This window comes from Mus musculus, chromosome 17 (assembly GCF_000001635.26).
Source record: "Mus musculus strain C57BL/6J chromosome 17, GRCm38.p6 C57BL/6J".
Taxonomy (NCBI): Eukaryota; Metazoa; Chordata; class Mammalia; order Rodentia; family Muridae; genus Mus; species Mus musculus.
This window is the reverse complement of record NC_000083.6, coordinates 17,064,103-17,089,631: the sequence shown is the minus strand read 5'-3', so window position 1 is coordinate 17,089,631 and position 25,529 is coordinate 17,064,103. Positions and strand designations below refer to the sequence as shown.

The window sequence follows — 25,529 nt, the reverse complement described above, 5'->3', positions numbered from 1 at the left end:
TTAGAAGGTGACTGCTAACAAATGGCTTTATTAGATTGATTACATTTATAGGGTTTTCACAAGAATTTGTTTTTAAAATTCCTTTTCAGACTACAATAACAAAGCCTTTATCACATTCACTGCATTATCCGGGTTTTTCTTCAATATGTATTCTTTTATGTGTTTGAAGCTGACTGTGTCGTGCAAAGGTTTTACCACACTGGTTACATTCATAGGGTATCTCTCCAGTATGTGTTCTTTTATGAATTCATGGAGTACTGTGACATGCAAAGGCTTTGCCACATTGTTTACATACACAGGGTTTTTCTCCAGTACGTGTTCTTTTACGGATTTGAAGAGTACTGTGACATGTAAAGGCTTTGACACATTGTTTACATTCATAGGGTTTCTCTCCAGTATGTAACCTTTGATGACACTGAAGATGAACAAATTGTGTAAAAGCTTTGCTACACTGGTTAAATTCATAGGGTTTCTCTCCAGTATGTATTCTTTTATGATTTTGAAGAGTACTGTGACCTGCAAAGGCTTTGCCACATTGATTACATTCATACGGGTTTTTCTCCAGTATGTGTTCTTTTATGGATTTGAAGAGTACTGTGGCGTGTAAAGGCTTTGCCACATTGTTTACATTCATAGGGTTTCTCTTTGGTATGTGTTATTTCATGACGTTTAAGATGAAAAAATTGTGTAAAGGCTTTGCCACACTGGTTACATTCATAGGGTATCTCTCCAGTATGTGTTCTTTTATGAATTCATGGAGTACTGTGACATGCAAAGGCTTTCCCACATTGTTACATTCATAGGGTTTCTCTCCAGTATGTAACCTTTGATGACACTGAAGATGAACAAATTGTGTAAAAGCTTTGCTACACTGGTTAAATTCATAGGGCTTCTCTCCAGTATGTATTCTTTTATGATTTTGAAGAGTACTGTGACCTGCAAAGGCTTTGCCACATTGATTACATTCATACGGGTTTTTCTCCAGTATGTGTTCTTTTATGGATTTGAAGAGTACTGTGGCGTGTAAAGGCTTTGCCACACTGGTTACATTCATAGGGTTTCTCTTTGGTATGTGTTATTTCATGACGTTTAAGAGGAAAAAATTGTGTAAAGGCTTTGCCACACTGGTTACATTCATAGGGTTTCTCTCCAGTATGTGTTCTTTTATGGATTTGAAGATTACTGCGACATGTAAAGGCCTTGCCACACTGATTACATTCATAAGGTCTCTCTCCAGTATGTGTTCTTTTATGGATTTGAAGATTACTGCGACATGTAAAGGCCTTGCCACACTGATTACATTCATAAGGTCTCTCTCCAGTATGTGTTCTTTTATGGATTTGAAGGTATCTGTGACATGCAAAGGCTTTGCCACATTGATTACATTCATAGGGTTTCTCTCCAGTATGTGTTCTTTTATGGATTTGAAGGTATCTGGGACATGCAAAGGCTTTGCCACATTGATTACATTCATAGGGTTTCTCTCCAGTATGTGTTCTTTTATGTCTTTGAAGAGTGCTGTGACGTGCAAAGGCTTTGCCACATTGATTACATTCAAAGGGTTTCTCTCCAGTATGTATTCTTTCATGACACTGAAGATAAACATATTGTCTAAAGGCTCTGCCACACTGGTTACATTCATAGGGTTTCTCTCCAGTATGTGTTGTTTTATGATTTTGAAGATTTCTAAGACATGCAAAGGCTTTGCCACATTGATTACATTCATATGGTTTCTCTCCAGTATGTGTTCTTTCATGGATTTGAAGAGTTCTGTGATATGGAAAGGCTTTGGCACATTGGTTACATTGATAGAGTTTTTCTCCAGTATGTGTTCTTTCATGGATTTGAAGAGTTTTGTGATATGCAAAGGTTTTGCCACATTTTTTACATGCATAGGGTTTCTCTCCAGTATGTGTTATTTTATGACATTGAAGATGAGCAATGGTCATACACTGGTTACATTTATAGGTTTTCTCTCTAGTATGTATTCTTTTATGGATATGAAGAGTACTGTGATGGGTAAAGTCTTTGCCACATTGCTTACATTTATAGGGTTTCTCTCCAGTATGTATTCTTTTATGGTCTAGAAGATTGCTGTGGCGTGCAAAGGCTTTCCCACATTGATTACATTCATAGGGTTTTTCTCCAGTATATGTTCCTTTACGGATTTCAAAATGGTTGTGACATGAAAAGGTTTTACCACATTGGTTACCATCATAGACTTTTTCTTCAGTGTGTGGTCTTCTATGTATTTGACGATCAGTATAAGACATGAAAGATCCAGTGTCCTTATGTAACTGATGATGGTTTCTTGCAAAGGCTCCATCATATTGAATACATTCAAAGGGTTTCTCTCCAGTATTACTTGGTCCATCCCTTTGAAGATGCCTGTGATATAAATAGAGTTTAACACATTAGATATTTTCAGAGTGTTTCTCTATAGTATGATTTTATTTAAGCCTGTGTATGCAATTGGTAAATGTATAAGGTTTACCCCATTTATTATACCAATGAATCATGTATCTGTATGGATTAGGTTAACAATCTATTCCAATTGTAAAGAGGAATCCGATATAATAAGGTTCTGTCATGTTGTTTTTATCCATATTAGTTTGATTCATTATGGTTATTATTTACATCTTTAAAAGTACCTGTGATGGAAAAAGCATTTATCAAATGACTCAAAGTTACAATATCTTTTTCCTTTATGAGGTTTTCATATATTTGATAAAATGTGCAAGCATTCACAGCTTTACCACAATGATTGGATTCATGAATTTTCCTATAATATGAGCCATACAACATTTGGGAAGTTAAACAGGACAAACAGAATATTTCTACATTACTAATACTCATAGGATTTTCTGTAGTCTGAGGTTTTTGATGTATTCACAAAGAAGTTGTGAATTCAATTAATTGTACGCCTTCATAATTTTCGACAAATTTATTCTATGTTGGGAAAATTAACCAATCTTGTAATTGTCCTGAGCGAGCTATATAGGTTTTATGTCAAAATGCCTTAGGCAGAGTATTATATCATTTATGTTCAATGAATAGATGATAGACAGATTAGAAAGACAGACACATAGACAGATATACAGACACACAAACAGATATATCTGTCCTATATAATACAACTACATAAGGAAGAATAACAAAATATATATACCTTGTATTCACTTAGTTTTAATTTTTGTTCCTCCTAGACATGTGGCATTTAGATTAAGGTTTCACAACAAACTTTTTCACTTCCATGAACTTCCACACTCAATAATAGAAGCAACCTTGCCACAAGTATATGAGTAACATCAGTATACTATGGACTGTTTGCATATCAGACAGTTTTGGATATAAACTGATTTCATACTCAGTGTGTACAGTTTTTATACTAGCTGAGTGGCATGAGACTAAACAGACTGGCAGATCTACACCGTAGAATGAATGGGGCTGTGCTTGATAAGGTACTGTCTGTTAAGGCAGTGTTTCCGTGTTTTCTGTCTTAAAGGAAAGCCTTGCAAACACAATCAAATACCTGACACTGAGTTGTCCCTTTTATGAGTATTTAATAATCAGTATCCATAAAACTGTGCTTATTTACACCCCTGATTTTAACTAAAAATTCAAGAACAAACTAAGATTTCTTCAAAGGCATATTTGGATCAGCATGCACAAGAAAATTACCTAGTGGGTCTTCCAGAATTTTCACAATCTTCTTCAATATTATCTTCTTCCCAGTTATAGCCTAGAAGACAGTACAAGGAAATACATGATATATTTGTGGAATTCAGGCAAAATTTAAGAAACTATCTTCAGTGATCCTTACAAACAAGCCTAATTTATTCTCATCATTCTTCCTTCTTCTCAAATGAAAGTGTACATGTACGTCAATAACAAAAAGAAAAACAAGCAACCACACATACAACCACACAACTAAAATACAGTTGCCCCCTCTTTCAAAAAGATAAATAACATTCACAATCTTACCTATGGCAGTGAGGTTCCTATAGGTTTCGAGCATCACATCTTTGTAGAGACTCTTCTGGGAAGGATCCAGCAAAGCCCATTCTTCCTGAGTAAAGCTCACCAGGACATCATAGTACGTCACTGCGTTCTAAAACATCCCATGTATACATACAAAATTAGCATGAGAATGAAATATTAGACTTGTACATTTCATTGACAATATTTTCAAATAATGTTGGTAGTTCGCCCACTTGTTTCCTGACACAGAAGTTATAATGTATTCATGATCACCAAGTCTTTTTTGAAGGAAACTGAATAATGAGTTCTCATCTGTCATTCCTTCACCCTTTGAGTTGGAGAAAGTCTTGGAAGACAAATGCCAATGAATGCACATAAAGAGACAAGCAAAAAGATCAATACTAGTAAGCACACAGAGATATTGTATGAAATATTCTCATTACAAAAGTAATGAACAAGGTGCTTAGATTCGTGAATGCATTTAATTACAGCACTGAGGATTCAGAGGCACAAACATCTCATTGTTCTTGCTGCCAGCTTGGTATAGGCAATGAGTTCTAGGATAGTCAGAGTTGTATACTATGATACACTATTCCTTACCAAAAACAAAACAAAACAAAAAAACAAAAAAAAAATAATTAAAGAATCAAACCACCTCTAGCCTAGAGACACAGATCAGTGAAAAAATGCAAGTATCATTGGATTTTTGACCAAGAATAGGTCAGATTAACTTAGAAGATGTAAATAGAAGAAATCTGCTTAGTTATTGTTCCCTGAAAACTTGATAAATAAATAAATATAATGGTCCAGTTTCAATTATTTAGGAGCTAGCTTTGTTACTACAGGCACTGACATTTGGCATACCAATGCCTGACAAGAATTCCCTTAGAGTAGAAACTCTAAGGGGAGGCTCTGAGGCCCAAATGTGGGTAACCTTAGTTCAATGTGTAACAGAGTGAATATGGAATCTGAAGAGACCACCTCCAGTACATGGACAGGGCCCCAGTGGAGGCTCTCACATCCAACATTTTCACCTCAAAGTTGTTCCTTACTAAAAGGAATGTGGGGACAATCATGGAGCTGAGCATGAACAAATGGCTGAACATTGACTGAGCCAACTTGGAATCCATCCCCTGGGTGGTCACCAAACCCTAACTTTATTACTGATGCTGTGTTGTAACTGCAGACATGAGCTTAGCATGGGTGTTCTTTGAGAGGCTTAACCAATAGCTGAATGAGACAGTTGCAGATGCTCACAGGCAAGCACTGGATAGATAGGATTAACATAGTAAAAATGACCACACCCAGATACCCCTTCTCTCAAAACATCTCTGTAAGCCCAGCCTGGTCTTTTGGCACCTATGAACACATACCTGTAACATATACCATAAAACCCACATGAGACAACAGATATTGAAGAAAAATATCAGATCCTATTACAAAACACTATACTCAACAAAAGTTGAGGAAATGTAGATGAAATGGACGGTTTTCTAGACAGTTACCAATACCAAAGTTAAATCAGAATTAGATAAACCTTCTAAACAGTCGTATAACCCACTAAAAAATAGAACCAGTCATTAAAAGTCTGTTAGCAGGCGGACATTCTAAACCCAGGTGCTAAAGATGTGACCCATGTCCTGTGTTGCCAAGCCAACAACCTCAATCCCAGAATCTACTCAGTTCACCTCCCACCCTTACATGTGTGATGTCATTTTCCATACAAATTAGGAGATCACCCTCTCCTCACTCTCTTTCTTCTCCACCCCTCTACTTGCCTTGCTGTCCCCTTTGTCCCTACACAATAAACCTCTCTCATGTGGAACCCCTTGGAGTGGTGTGCTTTTTGGTATATCTGGTAAATATATATATTAGTATTAATATCAATAATATATGAGTCTCCCAACCAAAAACAAAACAAAACAAACAAACAAACAAACAAAAAAACCCCCCAAAAACCCCAGGATAAGATGGTTTTAATGTAGAATACTATCAGATCTTCAAAGAAGAATATCAATACTCTTCAAACATTTCCACAAACTAGAAACAGAAGGAACACAACCCAGTTCATTCTAGGAAGCCACAGTTACACTGAGTACTCCCCCTTGGAGATGGAGTGGTTTCTGTGTAATCAGGAACTTTTCACAATTTCTTTTCATAGAGGATTCATAAGAGATTTTTTTTTCTTTTTCTTTTTTGTTTAGGCACTTTTTTTTTATTAGCTATTTTCTTCATTTACATTTCAGATGCTATCTCCAAAGCCCCCTACTATACCCTCCCTACACTGTGCTCCACAATCCACCCACTCCCCCTTCCTGGCCCTGGCATCGCGCTGTACCGGGGCACATGATCTTCGCATGAACAAGGTAGAAATTTTTTTCTCCTTCCTACTTCTATTATGTTTAGTGTTCGAAATAGATTTTAAAAATGAAAAAAAAAAGTTGCTACTAGTCTCTCCTACAAACAGAAAGGTCTAATGCTCTACAGATCTCTGTGAATTCAGGTGATCAAAATGGTTTATATGTCTCTGCAGATGCTCAGTTCATTATGATTTATTTCAGGATAACAACTGCAGTCCCCACAAAAAACAATGAAGAACAATTTAATGTCTGTTTAGTGCCAAGAACCATGCACACCTGAAAAACCTCTAAAACTCAAAACTCAGCTGGGCAGTAGTAGCGCACACCTATAATCCCAGCACGAGGCAGAGGCAGGAGGCAGGAGGCAGGAGGCAGATTTCTGAGTTCTAGGCCAGCCTGGTGTACAAAGTGAGTTCTAGGACAGCCAGCACTATACCAAGAAACCCTGTCTGAAACAAACAAACAACCCTAAAAACTCCCTATGTGCTTTGGAATTTAATTTCCATGAAACACAACCATGTTGCTGGTAATTCAATTAAATTCAAAAAATTAAAATCAAATCAAATTTAATATTCAAAAGAAATGAAATTAAAAATGTTGCAACAATTGAAGGTAGATGTGGTCATAAATGTAAAAACAAGGAATGGTTACTGGGAGGTGAAAGGAAAAAGAAATAAAAAGGAAAGGAACATGGCTGTTCCTAGACATGCTGGAATAGAAAGTTTATTGCTGATACATGGGAGAGCAGAGTTAAGAGAAAGACACATCTTAGAGAGTGACCAGAATCAAGTGGAACCTAAGCCATGTGAAAAGAGGAAGGAGAGGAGAGGGAAACAAGACTAAGAGATGAAGTGGGTAAATGATAGATGAAAAAGATATTCTAACAAATTTGGGTGGATTACATAAGGAAGGGGAGCAGGGAGAGTTGGAGACCAATCCCTGGGATCCAGGGTAGGTTATGTGAGCCATATACTATAAAAGGTAGAGACTGGGGATTTGGGGAGAAACTGACAAACTGGCCTGCTATGATTTGTTAAATAGGCACCTAAGCCATTTGTGCTGGGCCTTGAGATGTAACAACAGTGAGAAAGGATAAGCCTAAAGGATTCAAATATAATTTTTTTCCTTTTCTTCCTTTTTTTTTTTTTTTTTTTTTTAAAGACAGGGTTTCTCTGTATAGCCCTGGCTGTCCTGGAACTCACTTTGCACTGATCTGTGTCTCTAGGCTAGGGGTGTTTTCTCTTGATAACTCCTGGACTGAATCACCACTCCCATTATTCTTCTCCATGTTTTATTTAGAGGAGGTCTTGCATTATTCTATCACCTGCTTAGTCATGGACTTAATAGGTTTATTGAAAAAATTCAGAAGGAGAAAACACCCCTAGCCTAGAGACACAGATCAGTGAAAAAAATGCAGTATCACAGGAGTTTTGACTGGGAATTGGTCAGATAAACTCAGAGGATGAAAATAGAAGAAAAATGCTTGCTTATCGTTCCTTTAAAGCTTGATAAATAAATGAATATAATGGTCCAGTTTCAATTATTTAGGAGCTAGCTTTGTTACTACAGGCACTGACATTTGGCATACCAATGACTGAGAAGAATTCCCTTAGAGTAGAAACTCTAAGGGGAGGCTCTGAGGACACAATGGGGTAACCTTAGTCAAAAGTGCAATAAAGGGAGTAAGGAACCTGAAGAGACCACCTCCACCCCAGTGGAGGCCCTCACATTCAAAATTTTCCGTTCAAAATTGTTCCTTTCTCAAAAGAATCTGGGGATAAAAATGGAGGAGAGCACAAACTAATGGCTGAATACTTTCTGGCCGACTTGTGATCCATCTCCTGGGTGGTCACCAAACCCTAACATTATTACTGATGCTATGCTATGCCTGCTATGCAGACAGGAGCTTAGCATGGGTGTTCTCTGAGAGGCTCTACCAGTAACTGAATGAGAGATGGAGATATTCACAGCCAAGCATTGGATAGGTAGGATTAATATAGTGAAAATATGCAAGTTACCAAGTGCAATCTACAGGTTCAGTGTAACCCCATTAACATTCTAACACAACTTTTTTTTTTTTTTTTTACAAATATTGAAAGAGAAATTCTCAACTTCATAGGGGGAAAACAAAACAAATCAACAACAAAAAACCAAAACAAAATAAGGAATGTGAAAGCAATCCTAAACAGCAAAAGAACTTCAATAGGAATCACCATCCCTCAACTTAAGCTGCACTATTGCTCCAGCAATAGTGATGAAAACTGCATGATATTGGTACAAAAACAGATATGTGGACCAATGGAATCGACCCAAAGACCTACATATTTCACAATCTGCAAGGAATGTCCTCAGTGTTAAGGTTAATGACTCCATGATAATTAGAAACAGCTGGAGTCCAGGAGTTAAGGGTGTGGCTATGTCTGCAAAATGGTAAATATTAGGACCTTCAGTACAGCATTTAAGGGAAAGAACCCTCTATACATGAGTTTGAATATATATTTTCTCAACTATGCAAAAGTAATGATTCAATATGAATTATGTGATAGTCTTCACAATTCTGAATCAACAAAAGCAGTACACTATGAGCCAACTTGTTAGAAAGTTACATCTATTTGTTTGTTTGCTTGTTTGATTGCTTAAGCTTAGGAAGACAAGACAGGTTCCTGAGTTCAGGATCAAACTAGGACACAGCAAGGTTACCCTCTGGCTTGCTGGAAATGATAAGTTCAGTGCAGGGTCACACCCAACTAGCCTATCATCTGTGTTTAACAAAGGCAGACAGAGCTTTGAGTTATTTTGCAATGCTAAGAAAAAATGTACACCCGAGTCTCCTAAGAATCAAAGGCTTGGGGTCATGGAATGCTGATTCCTAAGATTAAAAAAAACCTAAAACCTGGAGTAAATGAGTAGATTGATAGGTAAAATAAAACAAACAAACAAACAAAACAAAACTGTACTTGTATTCTGTTGGAGATGAGCTTACCAGAGAAATGTTTAAACTGAAGAGAAAACTGCTAGGAAAATGAGTACACATGCATACACACACAGAGAAAGAGGGGGGAGGGAAAGAGGGAGAAGGGGAGAGGGGGAGACGGGGAGAAAGGGAGAGTGGGAGAGAGAGAGGGACAGGGAGAGGGAGAGGGGGAGAGAGAGAGACAGAGAGAGAGACAGAGAGAGAGAGAGAGAGAGAGAGAGAGAAGCAAGAAAGCAGGACATAGACATAGAGGTCTCTCAGAATAGCAATCAAGCAGAATATAGACAAGGAAATCTCCAGAGAGAGACAGAGCAGCACAGAAATATTAGCAGAAGGAAAATCCATATCCAGAAAAATAAATGTCATCCACTTTGAATCTATGCTTTTTCTTTTCACCACTGCCAGACACCTCTTCTCTCAGATCCTCTCTGAAGCTGAGCCTGGTCTATTGCCACATATGAACACATACCTGTAACATATACCATATAACCCACATGAGACCCCAGGCTTTCTGAGCCACAGGAATACCACCCTATCTTCCACACTATTCCCACTTCTACACTCACTCTCACTGCAAATTTACCCCCTCAAATCTTCCAAGGCTTTCCTCAAGTTTTGCCATTTTTGTATCCAAAAGAGACAGCCTGAGAAACATGTATATACATATCTTTTTGCAGTCACAGAGCAGTCTTATTCAGTGGTTTTGCAGTGTCCTTGGTAATACTCACAATACATAATACATAATTCCAAATTTATTCATTATTTATGTGTGTGTATATATATATATATATATATATATATATATATATATATATATATATATAAATGTTAGCATTACTAATATTTTTATACTATTGACCTGGAGATATGGACTTTGTGGATTGGAGGATTAATTTGTATTCCTGGAGGACTGAAAATCTGTCAAAGTAGATTATAGTTGTCAAAAAATTTCAAGAAATGATACAATTATGTATTCATATTTATTACTAGTTGTGCAACTAAAAGTCTAAATTCTTCATAATGGAAGCTTTACCTTCATGACATGCTACTCTAAATGTGGATACTGCTACCACAACTCACGCATTGCATACCACTCACTTACTCAAAATGTATCTTGACTGTTAACTGGACTTCCAATTCTTGCTGAAGCTATTACAGAAGTCATCACATCCCTGCTGAGTGATGGCAGCAGGATATCCAGTCCAAATATTCATAGTCTTCTTCAACTCTTCTGATCAACCTATTAATTTTTATTTTTGTTTGTGTGTTCCTTTCTGTTCATCTTTATCTATACCTGCATCTTTTTTGTAGTTGTTGTTTTTTTGAGACAGGGTTTTTCTGTATAGCCCAGGCTGTCCTGGAACTCACTTTGTAGAATAGGCTGGTCTCGAACTCAGAAATCTGCCTGCCTCTGCCTTCCAAGTGCTGGGATTAAAGGTGTATGCCACCATGCCCGGTCTATACCTACATCTTAAGTCTTATGTTTTTCTTCATTTTTTTCAACCATATTTTTATCATTTATTTATTTATTCATTTTAATCATTTACTTTATAAGTATTGAAAATGGATTTATTAGAGTGGGTCTCATGCTGTGGGCCAATTAGTCCAAACAGAGGTGTAAATCAATGAGAATTTGAAGAATCCAGTAGTGCTTCAGTACTTGTGCCTGAGTATCAATATCTCAGCTGGTCTTCAGTATATACTGGAACCCATATAGGAAAAAAAATACAAGTCAAAAGAATGTACAAAGTATTTTACCAATACCTCACATATTCAAATTCACCTCAAAATCCATACTGGGGAGAAACTTTAAGCATGTAAGAAATGCATGACAGTCTTCATTACTATCTCTCATTTTCAAGACAAAATCATTGATAGTAGTTTTGAAGAACAAGATATTCTCTTCTGTGTGAAATGATCATACATTTTGTAGCCACTATAGTATTGACATTATGGTATGTTTTTGAGACAATAGTAAAGATTGTTTTCAATTTCAAATTTATTCATTCTTTGTCTCAATCCACAGTAAAAGTATTATTCCAATGCCTTCTTTAATTTCTTCCTGCTTTCTGATCATGAAGCTCTGACTATAGGGCGGCATGATGAAATTTATATATTCCATGAATAACAGTGCTAATAAAATACATAATGAAATTACTAATAAAAGAGTATTTTAGAACAGTCCTATGGATGGTATCAGAAGGTCAATATAATTTAAACTTTGCATATTTCAATTATATCATGGTCTTGTGTTCTCATCAAAAGCAGAAACTGCCAACATGTTGAGAATTGAGTTTCACAGTACATTCTCCACAATATAATTTTTCCATGGAGAAATAATCGTGAAAACCCACCAGCAAGATTTGTCCTACATTTAGAAACGTAGAACACTGAATTATAACATATATACCACAAAGGCTAATAGCTTTGATTGAGAGAGTCTTAAAAGTTGTCAAAGGCTCACACTAGGCAACATGGAAAGTGGGTTTTCTGCCTATCTTGCGATATGTGTAATACATGTAAATGTGAATTTAATATGGTTAGTGGTATAGGAAATTCAAGTTGTGGCAATGAATAAAAATTAATTATTCATAATGATATAAAGCAAAATATCTATATGAATGCAAGATGACTGATAACATATAACTATATCAACCTGTCTCAATGTAACCACTATAATGTTAATTCTCTCAGATCCAATGTAATTGAGAGAAATTAGCTGCTGTCTTTAGGAGTTTATTTCAAATACAATGCAACCTGAAATTATTTGTACAATATCATTCTCAATGGCTGTATCACATATTCTAGTCACTGTATCATAGCTAATCATGTAGAGTATTAATTTAATGTATATACAGCTTTTATAAAATATATTTTTAATCATTACTTCAAAAATATTATTTCCTATCTTATATGATAAAATAGATCTTGATGCTTTCACAAATAAGTCAGTGTATGGAAGGTGCACAGAGCACTTCTCACACTAGAACAAATGTTCATTTATTACTTGAACTGAAAAATAAATCCACCAGTTCAAATAACATAAACTGTGAGATGAATTTATAATACACGCCCCATTTGCTCTAATAACAATGGTGGCAAACTTACAAATTTTACAAGAGTACATTGGTTTTTTTTAGGGAGAGGACAGGTAGATTTACTTTTTTATCTTTTGATATAGGGTCTAATTTTTTTTCAATATATATGTGCAGTATTTTCTAAGGGATATGTAACCCTCAAAAAATAATTGAGAACAGTGTAAGCAATGAAAGATGATTTAAACAAACAATTTCAGAAGGTGAAGTGCACAGGGGTCTGTGTTAGTAAGAATGATATTTTTATGCCATTCTATAAAGTAATATAGAAGCAAATTACGAAAGTTCCTAAGACATTGGGAAAATAAACTGCAAAAAAGAAAGGCCTATTGTGGCCCACATGACTGGCATCACTGTCCAAATAATGTTAGCTCCATAGCTATAGGTCTGCCTTGATTCACAATTGTTGATTTTAGGTGCCAGCAGTGGAGAAGGGAGCTCAACAAATTGCTAAGCCTTCATTTTGCCAAAGGTGCAGAGAGGTTCATCCGCCTTGGAAACACTGACAACCAGCTAGCTGACTCAGTCCTTTTTTTCTTTTCTTTTCTTTTTTTTTTTTAGATTTTATTATTTTTTTTCCATTTTTTATTAGGTATTTAGCTCATTTACATTTCCAATGCTATACCAAAAGTCCCCCATACCCACCCACCCCCAATCCCCTACCCACCCACTCCCCCTTTTTGGCCCTGGCGTTCCCCTGTACTGGGGCATATAAAGTTTGCGTGTCCAATGGGCCTCTCTTTCCAGTGATGGCCGACTAGGCCATCTTTTGATACATATGCAGCTAGAGTCAAGAGCTCTGGGGTACTGGTTAGTTCATAATGTTGTTCCGCCTATAGGGTTACAGATCCCTTTAGCTCCTCCATTGGGAGCCCTGTGATCCATCCATTAGCTGACTGTGAGCATCCACTTCTGTGTTTGCTAGGCCCCGGCATAGTCTCACAAGAGACAGCTACATCTGGGTCCTTTCAATAAAATCTTGCTAGTGTATGCAATGGTGTCAGCGTTTGGATGCTGATTATGGGGTGGATCCCTGGATATGGAAGTCTCTACATGGACCATCCTTTCATCTCAGCTCCAAACTTTGTCTCTGTAACTCCTTCCAAGGGTGTTTTGTTCCCACTTCTAAGGAGGGGCATAGTGTCCACACTTCAGTCTTCATTTTTCTTGAGTTTCATGTGTTTTAGAAATTGTATCTTATATCTTGGGTATCCTAGGTTTGGGGCTAATATCCACTTATCAGTGAGTACATATTGTGTGAGTTCCTTTGTGAATGTGTTACCTCACTCAGGATGATGCCCTCCAGGTCCATCCATTTGCCTAGGAATTTCATAAATTCATTCTTTTTAATAGCTGAGTAGTACTCCATTGTGTAGATGTACCACATTTTCTGTATCCATTCCTCTGTTGAGGAGTCTTTGAAATGGCAGGTCCATTCAAAGGTTTCTCCAGTTGTGGAGGTAATTTCAGATTTAACTAGAATTTGATACACTTGATGGCAAATTCAATGCATAAACAACAAAATTAATTGTAACATTCTACGGGCAGGTTTTCATAATTATTTAGCTATTATAAAACTGTATGCGTCATCTCCAAGAAGCTGTTAAGTATGATGCGAGGACAGGGCCTTTAAATGCTCTGTGTTCTTGATCCTCAAGAGTACACAAAGACCTCCAAATACTTGGGTTTTGGCTTAACCTGCTGGTCTGAAGATTTTATATTGGTAATAAACTGTGTGGAGTATTTAGGTCTTATGGGCTATCCAAAATAGCATTATTTGATTCACCTACATGGAATCCACCTCTTAATTGATGGTTATTTTCCACAGGTAGCTACCAAATCTCAGAGTCACAGAAAGCCAGAAGAAAGAGTTGGATACCATACTCTAAAGACAGATGCCAAAGGACTTGAATGCTAGGTATTCAATTTGGATAATCAGTAAAAGCAGGGAGCATTCTCAAATGCTCTGGAAATTTTACTTTTCATGTTTTACTTTTATATATGTGGAACTCTTGAAAGGGCATGAACTTGCATGCCTGTGTGCACACTCATACTCACACACACACAATCATTTTCATAAGTACAGAAAACACCCATTAGAAACAGTGACATAAGACTGTGTGCTCCAGCAACCCCTTCCCTCCCATGCACACATCTCACAGCATGACTTCCAGAAGTTCTGACATTACCAGACTCACAGGTGAGTCTTCCACACCTGACCTGGGATTCCCATCCTGGGCCCCAGAAGACACAGTAACTCCCACCCTGCCAGAGATACACACTTCTAGTCTGAAACAGTGCCCTGGAACTACACTAGTACACTAACTCCACCTAGACCCAGAGTCAGCTTGTCTCCCAGGATGTCTGCCACAGCCAGGCTCACAGATCAGGTGCTCCAGACCCCCCTCCCACACCGAGATACAGCCTGAAGATATAGCCTGAACCAAGGAGGCCCAACATAACCAGGTTCTCAGGAGGGACAAGCACCAGTCAGAGACAACAACTTCATATAACAACAGAGATATCAGGATGGTGTAAGGCAAACACAAGAATATAAGTTACAGAAACCAATGGTACTCAGCAACAGCACAACCCAATTCTCCCAATACAGTAAACGCTGGATACCCTAACCCATCTGAAAAGCAAGATTATCATCTAAAATTCCCATTTCATGGAAATGATAAAGGATCTTAAGGAGGAAATAAATATCTCCCGTAAAGAAATACAGGAGATTCTTAGAATTGAGAACAAAACACGATGGAAGGAGTTACAGAGACAAAGTTTGGAGCTGAGACGAAAGGATGGACCATCTAGAGACTGCCATACCTGGGGATCCATCCCATAATCAGCCTCCAAACACTGACACCATTGCATACACTAGCAAGATTTTGCTGAAAGGACCCTGATATAGCTGTCTCTTGTGAGACTATGCTGGCACCTAGCAAACACAGAAGTGGAAGCTCACAGTCAGCTATTGAATGAATCACAGGGCCCCCAATGGAGGAGCTAGAGAAAGTACCCAAGGAGCTAAAGGGATCTAAAACCCTACAAGTGGATCAACAATATGAACTAACCAGTAACCACTTTAAAACAGGAACTGAAGTACATGCATGATTAAAAGTTCAACTATGCCAGGCAGTGGTGGCACACGCCTTTAATCCCAGTGCTTTGGGGGGCAGAGGCAAGTGGATTTCTGAGATCGAAGCCAGCCTGGTCTACAGAGTGAGTTCCAGGACAGCCAGGACTAGACAGATAAACCCTGTCTAGAGCAAAACAAACAAACAATCAAACAAAAAATAAAATAAAAAATAATAAAAAAGTTCAACTATGTGAAAAAACTGAAGCAGATATAGGAAGATGGGAAAATCTCTCATGCTCGTAGATTAGTATGATTAATACCCATCTTGCCAAAAGTATTCTACAAATTCCATAAAATCCCCGTCAAAATTAAAAAAGTAGCTTGTAATAGACCTTGAAAGGATAGTTTCCAGCTCCCAGGACAAAAACCCTGGAGAGCCAAAGCCATCTATTACAATAAAATACCTGCAATATAGCCAGTCAGTTGGTGGTGCATGCCTTTAATTCCAGCACTTGGAAGGCAGAGGCAGGCAGATTTCTGAGTTCCAGGCTTGCCTGGTCTACAGAGTAAGTTCCAGGACAGCCAGGGATACACAGAGAAACCCTGTCTCCAAAAATTAAATATAAACTAAACCATGCAATGTATTGGGACACAAATAGACAGTTGATTAATGGAACAGAGGTATAGACACAGATATAATTCCTATGACATACACAAACCTGTTGATTGCTAAGGAATCAAGAAACATACAAAAAAGCCAACAAGAATGAACAAAGAAACAAACAAAACATACCTAAAAACCCATAGCACCTTCAACAAGTGGTGCTTGTTAAACTATAACATGCTCTACATGCAGAAGAATGTGTAAAGAAGTCTACATTCTTTACCCTGAACAAAACAGAAGTCCAAGTGGATTAAACACTTAAAACCAGACACACAGGCCCTGATAGAAGAGAAAGCGGGCAATGGCCTTGAGTGCACTGTCACAGGAGACACATTACTGTTCTTATGGGAAGAACACGAATAGCTCAGGCAATAAGATCAGTAATTAGTAAATTGGACATCATGCAACTGTGATGTTTCTGGAAGGCAAAATCCAGTCAATGGGACAAGAGACAGTCTACAAAATGGGAAAAGATTTTTGCCATATCCATATCTCATAGTGTTATATAAGAGAAAAATATGAGACATAACATACAAAATATATACAGACCACAAGAATCGAGATAGTCTAAAAATAAAAACAAACAAAAGCAGATCAAAAGCAGGGTTCATATATAAACAGAGACTTTTCAACAGAGGAATCTTCAATGGCTTAGAAACAAGTATTCAACATTACAGAAATGGAAAGGAAACCTTCTATGTCATTAAACATGTCAGAATAGTTAAGATCAATAACAGAGTGACTGTTCACATTATAGAGAGTATACCTCTGCAGCTTGTGAGAGACTGCAAGCTAAAACAGACACTGTGTAAATCAATATCATGGTTGTCAGAAAAAGGGGAATCCATCTACCTCAATACCCAGGTATACCACTCTCTTGGGCATTATGGTGGTTTGCATATTCTTGGCTCAGATAGTGGCCTTATAAGGAGGTGTGGCATTGTTGGAGTAGGTGTGGCCTTGTTGGAGCAGGTGTGCCACTGTCTGGCTTGGGCTTTAAAATCCTCATGCTAGCTGCCTGGGAGACAATCTTCTCCTAGGAGCCTTCAGAGGAAGATGTAGGTACTCTCAGGTCCTCCTGCACCATGCCTGTAAGGACGCTGGTGCTCCTGCCTTGATGATGATGGAGAGAATCTCTGAATCTGTAAGCCAGCCTCAATTAAATGTTGTCCTTATAAGAGCTGCCTTGGCAGGCTGGAGAGATGGCTCAGCGGTTAAGATCACTGACTGCTCTTCTGAAGGTCCTAGGTTCAAATCCCAGCAACCGCACAGTGGCTCACAACCATCCGTAACAAGATCTGACTCCCTCTTCTGGAGTGTCTGAAGACAGCTACAGTGTACTTACATATAATAAATAAATAATAATCTAAAAAAGAGCTGCCTTGGTCATCGTGTCTCTTCACAGCAATAAACACCTAAGACAGGCATACATGCAAAAGTTTCTCCATCGACAATAGACTTGATCAACTCTGTTGATAGATTTATTTGTACTAGCCAGATACTAAAAACAAGATTATATGTCCCACAGCTGAAGAATGGATGAAAAAAAAAAGGTACATTGACACCATGGACTATCACTCAGCTGCTACCTTCTACAGACCCTGATAGGTTAGAGGAAGAGGAGAGATAGAGAGGGAAGCATGCACCTTTCTGGAAAGGGGAAAAAGAACAGACTCCATGGTTAGATTGGGGTGAATGTGAAAAGAAGTGGGAGGGATCATTTAGATGGGAATGTAGGAAGAGAGCAGGAGATGCAAGAAGAAAGAGCTGGAATTAGGGGGAATTTCCAGGTTAGTATAGGAACCTAGTGTACTGAAAACCTTCAGGAAACAATGATGGCGATCCTATTGACCACGACTAAAGGAGTTTCTGAACTGGCCATCTTTATAGCCAGCACTGTGAAGAAAGGTTTGCATTTCTTTGAGATGTTGGCCAAAGAGGTCTCTAAGGATCTCATGCTGATTTTAGGGGGGAAAATTACTCACTGAAAACTGACCTCAGGGACTCATTCTTGAAGACAACTTTGACACAGCCATTTCAAACTGAAAATCAAGTGTGTAAAGGCTTGGGTCTTTCACCCCTATGTTCGAAAAAAGAGCTGGAAATATGTTCTAGTCTCTCTGTGGAGAGAGGGTACTCCCTGGGCCACAAAAAGAAAATCGTGGGGGGCTGGAGAGATGGCTCAGTGGTTAAGAGTGCCGACTGCTCTTCCAAAGGTCCCGAGTTCAAATCCCAGCAACCACATGGTGGCTCACAACCATCCGTAACGAAACGTAATACCTTCTTCTGGAGTGTCTGAAGACAGCTACAGTGTACTCACATAATAAATAAATAAATAAATAAATAAATAGAAAATCCTCGACATAATAAAAGCTACAAAACCCTCCAACTGCAATCTCTCCAGCCTGAATAAGGTTGTGACAAATTTATTGGGTGGTTAGACAACATTTGAATTAACTAGAAGAGCTGGACATCAGAGGGAACCCATGGCTTACACTGTCTGGATTTCTAGGAATCCTCACATGGACTTATTAGGCAAAAATGGGGCTAGCATGTATGTTAGCTAGGCCTTATTCCTCTATGTCGTGGCTATTACCATGGGAATTTGAATAATTTCTCTCCCTGGGAGCAGGTGTATCTCTGCTTCTTTTGCTTGGTCTTGACCCTCTTTTCTTCCCATTTGCTTGCCAAGTCCAAGATCAAAAGGAGAGCTTTCATCATGGCTTTTCTATCTTGTTTTGAGAGAACAGAAGAAGGGGAGGAGATCCATGGAGGAGGAGGATAGAAGAGGGTGAGGATAAGTGAATGGAGTGGAGGGAGGAAAACAGTGGCCTTGCTATACTGTATGAGAGAAGAATCTAGTTCCAATTAAATGAGTCCAACATTTCCTAAGAGAAAACTCATGGAAGAAGGGAAACAACAATAAACAAAGAAAAGCATAAAATGGAGACAAGGGAAGCATTATTTTGACATATATAGTTCTCATTCTGTTTGGGTACAAGATGAACATCATGCAGGAGTTCATGACAAGCACATTCCTAGGCCCTAACTTAACGTAGGAAATCAAAGTTTTGCCCACCTCAAAGTGAGAAATACATACACAAACACACACACACACACACACACACACACACACACAAAACAACATATAAACATAAAACTTGCTCATGTCATTTTCTTGTATTATTTTTCAATAGTTGGAATAGTGGAATTACAAAGGTATCTGCTCACTGAATTCTAAAATATTCTTGCTTCCCTTTAAGAAAACCTAATGTTTGAATTAATATTCAAATGAAAAATACATCTTTATGGCCAGGCAGTGGTGGTGCAAGCCTTTAATTCCAGCACTTGGGAGGCAGAGGCAGGCAGATTTCTGACTTCCAGGCGAGCCTGGTCTTCAGAGTTCGTTCTAGGACAGCTAGGGCTACACAAACACACACAAAACTGTGTATTAAAAAACCAAAAAACAAAAACAATAAAAACAAACAAACAAAAAATCATCTTTAATGTTACAGAGTATTGATGATACATTCACTATATAATACATTAAGTCTTTCTAGCCTGAGCCAGTCCCTGAGCAGACCTTGGCTGCTAGCTGTGCACCCAATCCCACAACACCTAGAGGAAGCTGCACTCGAGGTGCTCTAACACACCCAGGATTATAGGATAATAGGATTACAGGATGGCAGAACTTGGTCACACCAGGATTTCAGGATCCCAAAGGCATCTTGACTTCCAGGAGCTCTTACACACAGGATCTCAGGATCACAGACAGAGCTGGACTCTGAGTTCTGACACAACCACAATAACAGGAGAGACAGGCTCCAGTCAGAGACAGTGAGCGCAAGTAGCAATAGAGATAATCAGATGGGGAGAGGCAAGAACAAGAACATAAGCCACAGAAACTAAGGCTATCTGGCATCATCTGCACCCAACTCTCCCAGCATAGCAAGTCCTGGATACCCCATCACACTGGAAAAGCAAGGTTTAGATTTAAAATCACTTCTCATGATGATAATAGAGGACATTTTTTATTGGATATTTTCTTAATTTACATCAAGTGTCACCCCCTTTCCTGTTTTTTTCCCCCTCCTAATAGCCCCTTATCCCATACCCCATCTCCCTGCTTTGCCCTTCACCATCAATTACCATAGATGTAGAAACCAAGATATTCCGTGACAAAAACAAATTTACACCATATCTTGCCACAAAGCCAGCCTTACAAAGGATAACAGATGGAAAATATAAATCAAGGAGGAAAACTACACCCTAGAAAAAGCAATAAAGTAATCTTTCAACAAACAGAATAGCAAATAGCCACAGAAACATAAAAATAATATCAAAAATAACAGGGAGCAGCAATCACTACTCCTTAATATATCTTAACATCAATGGGCTCAATTCCCTAATAAAAAGATATAGGATAACAGACTGGATGCATAAACAGGACCCAACATTTTGGTGCAAACACGAAACTCACCTTAGTGTCAAAGAAAGCTACTTACCTCAGAAAAAAAGTGCTGGAAAATAATTTTCCAAGCAAATGTTCCCAAGAAACAAGCTGGGGTAGCCATTCTAATATCGAATAAAAGCAACTTTCAATCAAAAGTTATCTAAAAAGGATAAGGAAGGACACTTCATACTGCTGAAAGGGAAAATCTACCAAGAGGAACTCTCTAGTCTGAATATCTACCCTCCAAATGCAAGGGCAACCACATTCATAAAAGAAACACTACTAAGCCTCTACACACACAACTAAGCCTCCGCACACACGTTGCACATCAACAATAATAGTGGGAGAAGTCAAAACTGCACTCTTATCAGTGAACTAATCATGAAAACACAAAATAAACAGACACACTGAAACAAAGAGAAGTTATGGACCAAGTGGATTTAATAGATAGCTATAGAAGATTTCATCCTAAAACAAAAGAAAATACCTTCTTCTCAGTACCTCATGGTATCATCACCAAAATTGACCATAGAATCAGTCACAAAACAGGCCTCAACAGATACAAGAAGACTGAAATAATTCCATGCATCCTGTCAGATCACCAAGGACTAAGGGTGGTCTTCAATAGTAACAAAAAACAACAGAAAGCTGACATAAACATGAAAGCAGAACAATGCCCTGATCAATGATAATTTGGTTAAGCAAAAAAAAAAAAAAAAGAAATTAAAAACTTGGTAGAATTTAATGAAAATGAAGGCACACCATACCAAAACTTAGGTGACACAATGAAAGCAATGCTAAGAGGAAAACTCAGCTCCGAGTGCCTCCAAAAACAAACTGGAGAGAGCATACACTAGCATCTTAACAGTACACCTGAAAGCTCTAGAACAAAAAGAAGAAAATAAACCCAAGAGAAGTAGACAGCAGGAAATAATCAAACGTGGGGCTGGAATAAGCCAAACAGAAAGAAAAGTAACTATGCAAATAATCAACAAAACTGGTTCAAAGAAGCTGGTTCTTTGAGAAAATGAACAAGATATGTAAATCCTTAGCCACACCAAACTAGAGGGCACAGAGACAGTGTCCAAATTAACAAAATCAGAAATGAAAAGGGAGATATAACAACAGAAACTGAAGAAATTCAAAAAATTATCAGATTCTACTACTAAAACCATATCTTACACAAAACTGGAAAATCCGGATGTAATGGACAAGTTTTTAGACAGATAATAAAAACCAAAGTTAAATCAGGATCAGATAAATCATGAAACAGTCTCTTAAGCCCCTAAAGAAATACATGCAGTCATTTAAAGTCTCCTAAACAAACAAACAAACAAACAAACAAAACGCCCAGGACAGGTTTTAGTGCAGAATTCTATCAGACCTTCAAAAAAGACGCACTACCAATACTCTTCAATCTAGTTCACAAAGTAGAAACAGAAGGAACACAACCAATTCATTCTATGAAGCCACAGTTACGCTGAGTATTCTCCCTTGGAGATGGAGCGGTTTCTGTCTCTTCAGGAACTTTGCACAATTTTCATTCAGAGGACTTAATAAGAGATTTTTTTCCCCTCGTACCATGTTTAGTGGTGTTTCAACCAGATTTTAAAAACTGGAAAAAAAAAAAAAGATACTACTGATCTCTCCTCCAAATAGAGCAGCTCAATATGTTACAGCTCTCTTTGTGAATTCAGATGAGCAAAAGGGTTTGTATGTCTCTGCAGCCACTCATACTTCTTTGTAATTTCAGGACAACAACTGAAGCCCACATGCAAAACAATGGTAAAGAACAATTTAATGTCTGCTTTGTGCCAAGCACCATGCACACCTGAAAAACCCCTGAAACTCAAAACTCCTTATATGGCCTGGAATTTAATTTCCATAAACACAACCATGTGGCTGGTAATTCAATTAAATTCAAAAAATTAAAATCAAATCAAATTAAATATTCGAAAGAAATTAAATTAAAAATGTTGCAACAATTGAAGGTAGATGTGGCCATAAATGTGAAAGCAAGCAGTGGTTAATAGGAGGTGACAGAAAAAGGAAATAAAAAGGAAAGGAACATGGCTGTTCCTAGACATGGTGGAACAGAAAGTTTATTGCTGATACATGGGAGAGTGGAGTTAGAGACAGGCACATCTTAGAGAGTGACCAGAATCAAGTGGAACCAAAGCCATGTGAAGAGAGGAAGGAGAGGAGAGGAAAACCAGACAAAGTGATGAGGTGGGTAAATGATAGATGAAAAAGATATTCTAACAAATTTGGGTGGATTACATAAGGAAGGGGAGCAGGGAGATGTATACCCCAATCCCTAAGATCCAGGGTGTGCTTTGTTAGGCATACACTGTAAAGGGTAACTGGGGGATTTGGGGAGAAACTGACATTCTGGCCTGCTTTGATTTGTTAAATAGGCACCTAAGCCATTTGTGCTGGGCCATAAGACTTAACAACAGTGAGAAAGGATAAACCTAAAGGATTTAATTATAATATCAAAATTTATTTTTAAAAGCTGAAATTGGCTTTATGATTGAAAAGTTATCCAAGTATTAGACAAACCAGGTATTACTCATACATTTCTCTCCCAATGCACACTGTAAAATTGGAATAGTAAAATTCCTACTAGGCACAGACACAGAAATTTGTCAAGCACTTACATGTTGGTTGAATTCATGTACGTACAGATATTTAGTTTCTAAAAATTAATCCATTTCCTTCTCTAGATTCTTGATTGTCTTTTTCTGTGAACCACGTAAATTTTCAAGTTTGGCCTTTTATTGATCATCTAACATTGATAACATTAGTATGCACTGATAATAGAAGGTATTTTAAAAGAAAGCTCCCTCCATCATTCTTCCCACTCCCTTTGGTTGCTGTGAATACACCATTTTCAAAGTTGGTCAGTGAAATCAATTGTTACCAATGTCCCTCTTGATCTATAATTTCCCCTAGAATGTTGTGGAGGTAGGAGAACATTCATTCATTCCTTCATTCATATCTCTCTGTCTTTTTCCCTCATTGACCAGTCAGGGCTCATCCTGGAAGAATTTATATGCTTCTCTTCAGGCATTGGACAGCAGAAGCAGGATTAGGTATTCAAAGAAATTACATAGCAAAAGGCAAGTCTGGGCTATAGAAGAAATTCCTCTAAATAGAAACAAATAATCATAGCAGTTGAGAAAACGGATAAAATACTTAAATTCTCCAGAAACACTAAAGAGAAAAAAAAATCTAGATGTTCAGAGAAATTCTAAGAAAATGAAACTTAAAAAGTGTTATCAAGAGCCGGGCGTGGTGGCATACACCTTTAATCCCAGCACTTGGGAGGCAGAGGCAGGCGGATTTCTGAGTTCAAGGCCAGCCTGGTCTACAAAGTGAGTTCCAGGACAGCCAGAGCTACACAGAGAAACCCTGTCTCAAAAAACCAAAAAAAAAAAAAAAAAAAAAAAAAAAAAAAAAAAAAAAGTGTTATCAAGAATTGACTTCTTTAAAAGATAGATATTATTGAAAGTATGAATAGGTACAGTGTCTTTCAACAAGAGCAGGCCATTACCTTGTAGGCAAATACAGCAAACCAGTAGCCAACATCAAATTAAATGGAGAGAAACTTAAAGCAATCCTACTAAAATCAGGGACTAGACAAGGCGGCACACTTTCTCCATAACTATTGAAGTCCTAGCAAGAGCAATTCCACAACAAAGAAGATCAAGGGGATACAAATTGGAAATGAAAAAGTCAAAATATCATTATTTGCAGAGGATATGATAGTATCTATAAGTGATCCTAAAAATTCTACCAGAGAACTCCTAAACCTGATAAACAACTTCAGTGCAGTAGCTGGATATAAAATGAACTCAAATAAATCAGAGGCCTTTCTCTACAGAAATGATAAACAGGATGAGAAAGAAATAGGGAAACAACACCCTTCACAATAGTCACAATTAATATAAAATACATTGGTGTGACTCTAACTAAGGAAGTGAAAGATCTGTATAATAACTTCAAGTCTCTGAAGAAAGAAATCAAAGAAGATCTCAGGAGATGGAAACGTCTCCCATGCTCATGTATTGGCAGGATTAGTATAGTAAAAGTGACTATCTTGCTGAAAGCAATCTACAGATACACAGCAATCCCCACCAAAATTGGAACTCAATTCTTCACAGAATTAGAAAGGGCAATTTGTAAATAAATCTAGAATAACAAAAATCCTAGGATATCAAAAACTATCTCAACAACAAAAGAACCTTTGGTGGAATCATCATCCCGAAACTCAAGCTGTAGTACAGAGCAATTGTGATAAAAAACAAAAACAAAAACAAACAAACAACCCCCTTCATGTTACTGGTACAGTGACAGTCAGATCAATGAAGCTGAATTTAAGATCCAGAAATAAACTCACACATCTATGTCCACTTAATCTTTGACAAAGGAGCTCAAACCATCCAGGGGAAAGAGGACAGCATCTTCAACAAATGTTGCTGGCTCAATTGGCGGTTAGCATGTAGAAGAATGCGAATTGATCCATTCTTACCTCCTTGTACAGAGCTCAATGCTAAAGGCCAAGAGAACAACTTGTAGAATACACGAAAGAAACTTAGCCTGTCTGACTTTGGCATCCTGCTAAGGGTGTTTCTATACACAGGACCCTGCTCGAAAGGTTTTGTGAATATTCAGCCCAGATAGTTAAGTTATGCAAGAGCCACCGTTGGGTCCAGAAGCGGCTAAAACCACGAGGCAACTCGCAGGTGCCTGCATGTAGCTGCTGGTTCCGACCCAGCCTTCCGTAGGACCCAGCACACCCGATCCCGCTCCTCACCTCTGTGGGAAGTGACAATATCCTCATCATGTCGCACTTTCAGAACTTGCCTGAGTTTCCTTCACAGTACCCAGCAGCACACAGGACAAATCACTTAAGCCTGC

General features: G+C 38.0%; 1 protein-coding gene across 2 annotated transcripts; it reads right to left on the bottom strand.

Moving 5' to 3' along the window:
* Zfp960 (zinc finger protein 960) lies at positions 1 to 25,529 on the bottom strand. Of its 2 annotated transcripts, NM_001163919.1 has the most exons (5): positions 25,426 to 25,529; positions 3,985 to 4,111; positions 3,682 to 3,742; positions 1,577 to 2,388; positions 1 to 399 (listed from the first exon to the last, which is right to left on the bottom strand). In NM_001163919.1, exons 1-5 carry the CDS (start codon positions 25,453 to 25,455, stop codon positions 248 to 250), a joined length of 1,182 nt encoding a protein of 393 aa, NP_001157391.1. In that variant the 5' UTR covers positions 25,456 to 25,529; the 3' UTR covers positions 1 to 247. The 2 variants fall into 2 exon arrangements, with proteins under 2 accessions (NP_001157391.1, NP_001005358.2); NM_001005358.2 differs by having other exon boundaries at positions 1 to 2,388.

Bases quoted from the DNA above. Each gene is read 5' to 3' on its own strand.
- Zfp960 (NM_001005358.2), bottom strand. From the start codon at position 25,455: ATGATGAGGATATTGTCACTTCCCACAGAG. The intron at 3,743-3,984 runs GTAAGATTGTGA...ACTGTCTTCTAG, and splicing joins TAGGAACCTCACTGCCATAG to GCTATAACTGGGAAGAAGAT. The intron at 2,389-3,681 runs GTAATTTTCTTG...TTTATATCACAG, and splicing joins AATTCTGGAAGACCCACTAG to GCATCTTCAAAGGGATGGAC.